Source organism: Diceros bicornis, chromosome 15, assembly GCF_020826845.1.
Source record: "Diceros bicornis minor isolate mBicDic1 chromosome 15, mDicBic1.mat.cur, whole genome shotgun sequence".
In the NCBI taxonomy this organism is placed as follows: Eukaryota; Metazoa; Chordata; class Mammalia; order Perissodactyla; family Rhinocerotidae; genus Diceros; species Diceros bicornis.
In genome coordinates, this window is record NC_080754.1 from 33,779,934 (window position 1) to 33,790,391 (window position 10,458).

Consider the following 10,458-nt stretch of genomic DNA (forward strand, 5'->3'; position numbering starts at 1 on the left):
CACCTCCACATTTAACACCCACTTCAGAAGCTGGGGAAAACGAGACACATCAAATAGAAGGAAAAAAAAAGGGAAATCAATTCACGACGTCATACAGCACGTTGATATTTATCAAGTGGCCAGAAAATAACAAGGAGCAGTATTAACTCTGGAGCCTGCTGGATGGGCTCCCCCAAGTGCTGCCCTGATCCCTGAGATGCCGATTTGAGCGTTTCCTGACCCCACGCCCCGGCACCCGGGCCGGCTTGTGCGCCCCGCCCTGCCCGGCCGCCGGGCGCCCCGCGCGAGTGGGAGCCGCGTTCGCGCCGTCGGGCCGGCGGAGCGGTCACCGCCAGCACCTGATGCCCGGCGCCCGGTCGGCGGGCCGCGGGCGGCACAGGCGCAGGGTTTGAAGCCGCGCTGCGCACCCGGAGGCGGAGTGCGCGGGCCCTGCCCGGGACCCACCGCCGCGGACCCCGATCCGCAGGTCCCAGGTCCCGGCGCGGCGGCCGCCGTGACTGCCGGTGACTTTGGCTTTGGCTGGATGTCGCCCGACCCGCGTCACCAGTTTGACAGCCTCGCGCCAAATCAGAGGGCGGCTCTCGCCGGGAGCCCCGGGCGCCACCCGGAGCTCCCGCGGATTAGAACTCGCCTCTCCTAGCTCCTCCCCTCAGTCCCATTTAAAGCTCCCACGGGCTTTACCGAAAAAATTAAGAGTGGGCTCAGTCTGCAGCGCCTTCTTCCACTGCAAGATGGTAAGTGAGGAGCTGGCGTTAGCTAGTCTGCTGGTGAAACCTGGGGGCTCTGAGAGCTAGTCAGCTTTCATTTAGAATTCTTCCACCGTGGAAGCAAGATTTCTCTGCTACCTGCCAATTACATCAGGTCTTCTCTGCTGCCCCATCTCCCTTTTCTTCTCTATCTTCTCTGGGCTTTCTCTTCTCTTCTCTTAATTCCTTCTGTCCGGCTCAATCTTTCTCTCATTCCTTTACCTTCTCTATTATTTCTACTTTCTGTACTTTCTCCCAACTTTCTCTCCCTCTTCATCTGGAATCGCCTTCATTCCACGTCTTCTTCCAGATTATGCACATATTTGCAAACACTTGGACTTGAACTAGTCTAGGGGTGTCTGGGGCTTGTTTTCTTCTCAGGTGTCAATTGCATAATAGCTCAGCTCTGATTCTGATAATATCTTCAGGGAAAGTGCCTACAAACATGCTTTTAAAATAAAAGAAAATAGCACTTGATACACCTTCTGCTGAATTTCTTTAGTCTGAACTCCCCAAGCTGGACCTGCTTCAAAACTGGACTTTTTCAAAACTAAACTGACCGGGAACATTAACAAAGGGTGACTTAATTGACTTAACTTTTTTTTCCCCTCTTCTTCTTGTTTTCTCTCTGTTTATGTTATGCCCAAGAAGGTTCTCAAGTCAACAAAAGACTTGCAGTGGTCAATAAAGAGTTTGTCCAAAGCTGGGCTCTGCTGAAATGAATGGCTTTTACCTGATTAAACATTGACAAATAATTAGGAATGGGCTGTTGTACAGATTAACCCAGGAAGGCTGCATACCCGCTCCTGCCTGGACATTTGGAAAAACTGTGTGTTTGAGGTTTGAGGAGTCGAGGGCAGGAGGATGTTCACTGGCTCAGAACACAGTGGAGAATGCATGCCAGGCATAGTGGTGGCGAGGTAACTTTGGAAGGACATTGAGACCTAGTGATGGAGAGACCTAGAGCTTGCTATCTTTGCTGACTAACTTATTTTAGCTTTGATTATATGTTTACTTGGAGTGACTTTATGCTCCTGTACTTGGAGTTAAGCAAAATTTATTTAGTTATCTCTGGAATATATATATATCTCAAACTATTCAGATCATTATAGGTTCCAGCAGCATTTAAAGCCAGAGGGAGGAATGGGGCAAGTTTATAATTCAGAAACTAAGAAACTAAAATAAGGAGGTTAGACTATATGTCAGGTTCTGTCTATTTCAGCCTTAGCATTCTGGGCTCTCTGCTTTTCAAGGATAGTAGAAATATAATTAAGATATTTGCTAGAAAGAGCCAAACAGTTCTCATATCTTTGAATCATTAAATAGAATTCCTTTTACTTAGATCCTGGGTAGCCTGTGAGATGACTCAGACATTGCAACAGAAAATACTCTTGTATATTTACAAATGTGGTCCATCCAATACTAGCCTGTTCTTTGCTGAGAGGGCCTAAGGAAAGTACTGGGTAAACCAAGAAGCTGATTCCCTTTTAGTAATTATGTTTTGATCACTCAAAATTGATCTGGGATCTATACCAACACCTTGACTATTTTTTATTCATTGCATGTAATTTCTATTTCTTGCTCCCACTCTTTCCTACCTCCAAATCCGCATCAACCCATCTCCTGGGACCCCTATACCCCTCATACTGAATTTCACAGAACACCATTCTGCCTTGCCAAGACCAGTACTTTGTAGGAGGCCAGAACTATAATTGCCCGTATTCCACTACAACGTCAGAATCTAGTGTTGACGTTTCCACGGAGACTTGGGTCTCTTTCTGGGCTGCTGGTCTCCTGGACAACAGAGAGCCCCAACCAGCACCACAGGCGCAGGGTAAGTTCTGCTCTTCTGCTTTCCTGGTAGATCTGAAGCCCTTTTCCAGCACCATAGTTGCAAAGCATCATGGGCTGGAACTCTGTTGAAGAAGGAATGATATGGAAAGTTTAAGAAACTCCAAAGACTCTTGCATTTTACAACTTAAGTAACCTGATATTTTGTACTTGTAAAATAGTGAAAATGGGATTCTTCCCCTTGTCTGATGGACAACATGAATTTCTTCCTACATCCCTTTATGGTTCTTGGAAATTTCCAACTCACTGAGGGAGTTTGAGTCTGGCTCAAAGTTTTATAAATCATACTCGTGGGATGCTTTTGGAATCAAGATACCAGTTGGATCATTTCCTAGAGGAAATTCTATGAACAGTGTCTTATAAGTGGAAAAAAATATTTGCTTTTTACCCAAAGAAGACTTCAACTTTGGAGGAAGCATAACATTGATGGAAATTAATTTTGACCTGAGGTTTCGTAACCGTATTTATAAATATTAAAGGATTTTCTGTATTAACACTCAAGTTTCTGGAAAAACTCTCAGACACCTCAGAATTAAATGTCTTTATTGTTGGTTCTGCCACATGATTTTTCTGACTTTGAGAAAAGATACAAACAGACAAAAAGTCCCAAAATATTGAAACACATTTATATGTCAGGAAGCAAGTAGTTCAGTTTTACCTTTCTACCACAGGCAACAGAGAAAACAGAATGCCCAGGGATATGAAACCAAACAGTGTATAAAATTTTATTCCTGTCTCCTTACTTATTATTCCACTTTAATCAAAAATATTTCAGTAATATTTCAGTTTAGGTAGAGGAAGGCAAGAGTAGGAACTGTACCAGATGGGAAAAAGAAAGTAAAAGTAAACCATTCAGCATGTGCAAGCATCTTTTTTATTGGTGGGTATAGTTTACTGTCAAACATGAAAAAAAATTTTTTTTTGAAAAAGCAAAAAAGACATACAGATGCTGACATTTGAAATACACGAGTTTGGGGTACAGTTTTGAGATTTTCATCAAAGTCTTCAGAAAAGCAAGGCCCAAATTATTTTAAAGTAGAAAGTGCTAGCACATAGAATTCTGAATAAATATTCTCCATCAGATTTAAGACAGGCAGACAGAGATTTTCATCTGGGGAAAAATGGTAGCCTCCAAAATTGCATTTCATTCTAGAGCCAAGCACTCAGAATTAAATGTCTTTATTGTTGGTTCTGCCACATGATTTTTTCTGAATTTGAGAAAAGATACAAAGAAACAAAAAGCCGCAAAATCTTGAAACACACTTATATGTCAGGAGGAAAACACTATATCATCAAGCACTAAAGCTTAGAAAATAAGATAAAAACTTGAAAAACATAGTGGAATTGCAACATTATGCTTAGTGAGGGGAAGGTCAATAAATATTTGAATGAATTAATAATGCAGATAGAACAGTCTTAATAAATTTAGTCAGCAGGAATACATATATTAGAGGGGAATGTGACCTCTTAACTCCTAAAAATTCACCTCTGTAACCACTTTGGCATATAATCTATAAATATTTGTCTTTCATAGCATGCTTGCTGGTTTTGAAAGCTTTAAATATTTTGTTTTCCTGGGTGGAGACAATAGCTATTTTTAGAAAGGTAATTGAACCTGTTAAACTTTCCAAAATCCTGTGGCGAGTTCTTTATTGCACATAAACTACAAGTGTGTTTTCTCAGTTTCCGTTTGTTTTCACATAGAATCATCAAGCGACTCAAATTTCCCTGTTCCTGACTTGCGTTCATGGGAAGAGGCTCAGCTTTCGTCTCAGCTCCATAGGAACAAACAGGTACGTGTAGATAATCAGAACACTGAGACTCGCCATGGTCCATGCTTTCCATTCTTAATATTGTCCTTCAATGTCACAGTGCTTCTTTTCCCTTGTTAAATTTATATGTTGACTTTCAGTTTAGAACCAAAGTGGATATCTGTCCACAAAGCGATCCAAGTTGGATGATCAATGTCACAGAAAACAATAACCACCACCACCAGAACCCTCTAGGAGGACCTGCAGTCAAGCCCTGCCTTTACACATTTTAATTGTATGACCTCTTGAAGCCTCCTTTTAATTGTCTATTGGAATAGGTGCTGCCTACCTCAGAGGGCTGTTGGAAAGATCAAATTATATGAGTGTGATCGTATTTTTAACCCATAAACATAGCTAATCACTTGGAGAAGGGATGATGATTATAAAAGTTTTTGCAAAGATTGCTTCATTTTCCATATTTTGTTGGCTGTTGTTCTTGAGAGAGTAATTTAATCTAGTAGACATACAAACAGATCAGTCTGAGGCTGAGGGAAGCCAACCCACCTCTTTTTCTTTCTTCTTTTTTTAATGTGCGAGGAAGGAGTCCAGTAAAACCTTTCTAAACACCTTTTTCTATATTTAAACAGTTGCCTGCAGCTCATTTTCCTACATACCTCCCCAATTCCCTTGTGGTTACAATTTTAAAAGTTATATAATCTCTTCAAACACTTTGCAATGGATAAAAAATTCAGGGCACACAACTGAACGATCAGGTGGTAGTGGGTGTAGGTTGCATTGAGGCCTCTGAGGGCGAGGGCTCCCTGAGGTTGAGTTCGTATAACAAACAGAATAATAATCAAGTTTAAGCAGGTTAAGGATCAGTGGCATTATTATAAGGTTACAAAGTCAATATAATGGAGCAGGCTTCACCATTGTCTGCTTTTTGCAGCTCCAGGATACTCTGGTGCAGAAGGAAGAAGAGCTTGCTAGGTTACATGAAGAGAATAACCACCTCAGACAATACCTGAATTCTGCTTTGGTTAAATGTCTTGAGGAAAAGGCCAAGGTATGTAACTATCCCCTTTATAAGGACAGAGCAGTGATTCGAGAAAGGAGACGATTTGGGTAAAACTCCTTGATTAAATGTAAGAAGTGTACTAAGCAATGTGCCTTGGAATGCATTGGATGGGTTGTTCTGAAGGAATTACAGCAGTTTTGCAAGAATTTTTATCTATCATTTCTCTGAAGTATCTAGATTGCAGATTTTAGCTATATATTACAAAAGGAGCTGTTTAAGAGTCAAAAGCCAGTCAAGGGAATTGCTGAGACAACAGAGGTTAATCAAAAAGACAGAGTTGGATGGATGGAACACTGGAGTGGGAATCAGAGCTGAGAGACTATCGGTTCTTTTAATTATCTGTTTGACTTTAGGTAAATCACTCTCTCACTTAGGGCCTCAGTTACCTTCATTTGTAAATGAACAGGCTAAAAGATCTTTTAAGAATCTTCCCAGCTCTAAAATGTTATGAGTACAGCTAGAGCCCAGATCTCTTGAGCAGCAATTAGATATAGACAATTACATTGGCTTTTAATGAACATTTTTTTCTTACACTTTTAAAATAAACTATTTCTAACTCAAGGATGAATAGTTTGCCCATCGTCCCCTTTTGTTGTTCTTTCTTTCTTTGGGTTTTGTATTTTTTATTATCTATTTGCCATTCTATTATCATTATTGCTTCTATCATCAATCTCTACCTTACTTCTAGACAAGCTACATTATTTGATATTATTTCATCTACATTGATGATGCTTCTTACTACTCTCATTGGACATAGTTCAGAGAAGAAAGGATACTATACTTAATTCCTTTACAATTCAGTTAGCTTCGTTAAAAAAGGGAGCACATCTCTAGTTATTATCCTAGGCTCCTAACTCCAGCCACCCTTCTGTTCAAAAAGGATAGTTGTTAAATTAGTAAGTTATATAAATTAGGCAGATTTTTCTCTCATTCTCAATTTTGCGAGATTTAGACTAATATAATACATATCACATGGCACTGCTATAAAGTTAATGAAATAGAGGAAGCAGTGTCACATAGTGTTTCAATCAGTGGTTCTGTCTAGATTCAGATGGCTTAGGTTTAAATCTAGGCTGCATGACCCTTAGCAAGTCACTAATGTGCCTGCCTGTGCCTCAGTTTCCTCGTTAAAGGAGATTTTAGTAGTACATATATGAAATGAGATCATGGATATAACCAATGTTCAATTCATAATACTTATCATTGTCATCATCATAATGATAATTACTTTCCTGAATTGAAATTTTAAAGACATCATTTACTCCTTTCAACTTTTAAATGACTATTAAAAAAAATTGGAGTTTCTAGCTGGTAACTTGTCATCATAGATTTTAATTTAGAAACGGAAGCTACTCCAATCAGATTTACTTGTGTGTGTATGTGTGTGAAAATAGAAATTTAATCAAGTTTTCTAAGGAATTAAGGTGACCGGTAAATATTTGAAGGCGGTATAATTAGACAGCAGTAAAGAAAATGACCTTAGTTGATTATCTGACTGTATATTTTCAAATATTACTTCCCCAGAAATTGCTATCATCAGATGAGTTCTCCAAAGCATGGGGAAAGTTCAGAAAGGGGAAGAGGAAACCCAAAGAGCAGAGATATTTTCCTCCTGAGATCCCCCATCGCAAAAATGCCAAGAGAAACCTCTCTAGTGAATTTGCTAACTGTGAAGAACAACCCGGGCCCCCTGTGGATCCCTGGGTCCTTCAGACACTTGGGTTAAAAGACCTTAACACCATTGATGACACCTTATCAGCTAACTACAGTGCCCTCTCCTCTCACCCCAGAAAACTCACCAGCATATTTCCACAGTTTCCCGATGATGCAGTTGATCATGAAAATATCCCCAGGGAGGATCTGCCAATTGACTACGAAGGTGACAGAACAACCCCCTCGCACAGCACTGCCAGCCGCAGCGAAGATTTTGCCTTCTTTTCTCAACTTTCAAATCCCCCAGGAGGGCTGCAAACTCTTCCTTACTATACTTCTGATGTGTCACCCAATAAGACAGAGATGGCCTTTTCCACATCCCTGAGCCCTCACTGTAATGTGAAAACTCATTCCTTCCACCAGGGACAAGCCTTTGTTCGTCGAGATGAAGAGGGAGGCTGGAAGTTTACCTGGGTCCCTAAGCAGGCTTAGTGACCCCTCTTCTATCACAAAGGACTGCCATGAACTCTGTTTACAAAGACCTCTCTTGCACTGGAACTTGACTATGTGGAATACGGAAGCTATTGCCCAGACTGTTTCCTGCCACTTTAAATGTCACTCTCAATTACCCACTTAAATCTGCAGAGAGTAGCTTCCAAGAATCCATAATGAAACATGCCTGCTTTTCTTTCACCTAAATTTGACTTGTTTACACACCAACACCTGCTGTTGACTTCTTCCCTTTGCCCTATACTTGAAAAGGTATTTTTCAACTGCCTGAATATTCCTTTGAGACCTACGTGTGCTGTCCTAACTATAACGGGTCTAACAGCTTTTCTTCCTTCCTCAAGCAGTTAGGTGTTGACAGACTTCACCCTTTCACTTTTCTCCCTCTCTTGCTCCTCCTTATTTCTGAAAACTGCCTTTAGAAGGAGCGCTATTCTTGCTCCAAGTACCTGTTATTGAGTGTTCAAATAGCTGAGGGTGAGGTAGAAACAAGTGTCTATGCCCATCACCCTTCCTGAAGACATAATGTAGATGTGAGTAATGTTATGTGTAGGGCAGTTCAGTGAGTTGAGTGTCCCATGGTAGAGTTGAAAAAGAGTGTCTTCTAACAGCTGTAACTCTACTGATAAGAAATATCACTGATAAATTAAAAAATTAAAGAGAATTAAAATTACTTCAAAATGCCCCATGGTGTATCAGTTTCTATAGGCACCTGGCATTGCATCTTTAAACAACATGGCTCAAGCAAGAACATTTTGAGGGACTTGTGGTAACGGAACAAGTCATCATCCTAAACCACTCAGATGCTGACAGACTTCTGTTCTGTGAAAGTATAGTCCAGCCTAGCTCTGACACTGTCTCACTTGTTCATTCAGTCACTCATATACTCATTTTTTCATTCATCAACCCAATCAAAATTCTTGTAGAACACCTACTATACTAGGCACTGTGCTATGCGGTGGTGATAAAACGTGAGCACTTTGGACACTGTGGCCACCCCATGAGACTTAGAGCCACTCATTTACTGTGACCTTGAGAAAGCTACTTCCCTGGTGTGGAGATTCAGTTCTCCCAGCTGGAGAATACAGAAGTTGGACTAGATAATTACTAGCATTCTATGAATTGAGGCTGGTTCCCATCAGCTTTACTCCAACACCGCCATCCCAGGTCACTATTCTCTTTAGCTTTGATAGGCGCTGCAGATATGTTGGGTGAACTTTATATACAGTTAAACAAAATGTGAGCCATTTGTAATTAATACTAGAAATCATTGCTCTGATCACAGTATTCTTTTTCTGGAATGAGCCTCTTTTGCAGGTTAATTCAGTCAGTCAAACTGTGTGAGTATAACTTGCATCTAAAAAATAGAAACATTAGGTTTTAAATAAGTGTGCATAGATTTAATGCAAATGTTGACATCAAAGATTTCTCTCTTTCTCAATTAAAAAAAATGTATTCTTAGTGCTCATGCTAGTTTTCCTTCTTTCCAACCCCCCAACCTCCCTATCCTTCCCAGAATAATTTACACATCAAAGATGCGCACCTATGTTATTTTGGACCAATCTTCAGTTACTGATACATTTCCCCATGTCGAATCTCTGTCTCATTTTTGTCTTTTCCACGTCACAATAAGTCACCTTGTACAATCAGTGCCTGAGAGCGTAAGGCTGCTGCTTCACATTCTTTGTCATGAAGACGTGTGGTCTGTTGCTGTTGCTGTTTGGTTTTTGCTTTATTTTGGTGATGTGAGCAAATAATCTATTTTATAAAATTTTGTTACCACCCAATTTTCTTTTTAAGCCATGAAGAGGAATCCAAGGTATCAAGTCACATTATTCTCTGGAGTATTTTCCTGACTTAGGAAGAGATAAAACACATTCTATGTTCTAAAAACAAAAACAAAAACAAAATGCCTTTTACGTTCTTGTATCTGTGCTCCTGGTGTGGGTGAAATTTCTCTCTTTTTAAAATAACAAATATAAGAATTAGAATTGGCTGTACTTTCATACATTAGGAATCAAGAGAGAAACATAACTATTTTGAAAGTCTACATGATTAAACTGTAAAACTAAATTGACTAGTCGACAAATATTTATTTTGCATTTTTATGTGCCTTATCAAATGTCATGTACCATGAGGCAGTACCCAGGCTTAGCATAATGCATTTGGTATGTAAAACAAAGCCACATAAAATGTAATAGCTTTTAAATGAAACTTGGTCTTAGCCTGGTTTTAAGAAATTACAGCACATTTGTGGTAAGTTATGATAGCTTGCTTTAGCTTATATGGAAGAAAATTACCACATCTTCTCACAGTCATATCTATAGACATTTGATATTCATTTGAATTATGTATAGAAATTTATTTTGTTGATGTTTAAAAAATTAGAAATTTCTCTCAACTGAGTATATGTGCTAACTTTTGGGGTGTTACCCTGCCTCTTCAGTAAACCACAGTTAATATTTTACTAATATAAAGTGAGAAATAAAAATTAAATACTTTTGTGATTTGATGAATATTTTTATATTGTGCATAACATTTGCTAATAATGGATTTTCTTCTCCTAGGTTTTAACTGTAATCCTGTTGATTTGCACCTCTTTTGTATGATCTATGGGGCCAGACTAATATCTTCAGCATTTAGGGCTTAGTGGTTCTTTCCCTTATCCAGAATACATTAATGAGGCTTTCGATGATAAGTGGCCTAAAGGATCAAGTGCTTTGTGTGTACAGCACTATTTTACCTAACCTCCCATAAAAATTAGAAGCCAGTATCAATTTTTAAATTTGATGACATTTTCAATGTCTTCTGATCATCTGAAATTAAATCATACTTGTATTTCACCAGTATCTGGAAAATAACACCAATTGGA

General features: G+C 39.6%; 1 protein-coding gene across 1 annotated transcript; it reads left to right on the top strand.

Annotated features, from left to right (window-relative positions):
- The first annotated feature begins 731 nt into the window (after nt 1–731).
- GMNC (geminin coiled-coil domain containing) lies at nt 732–7,571 on the top strand. Its single transcript, XM_058555611.1, has 5 exons — nt 732–767; nt 2,406–2,580; nt 4,302–4,390; nt 5,298–5,414; nt 6,951–7,571. The coding sequence occupies exons 1-5, from the start codon at nt 732–734 to the stop codon at nt 7,569–7,571; spliced, it is 1,038 nt and encodes a 345-aa protein (XP_058411594.1).
- The last annotated feature ends 2,887 nt before the right edge of the window (nt 7,572–10,458 follow it).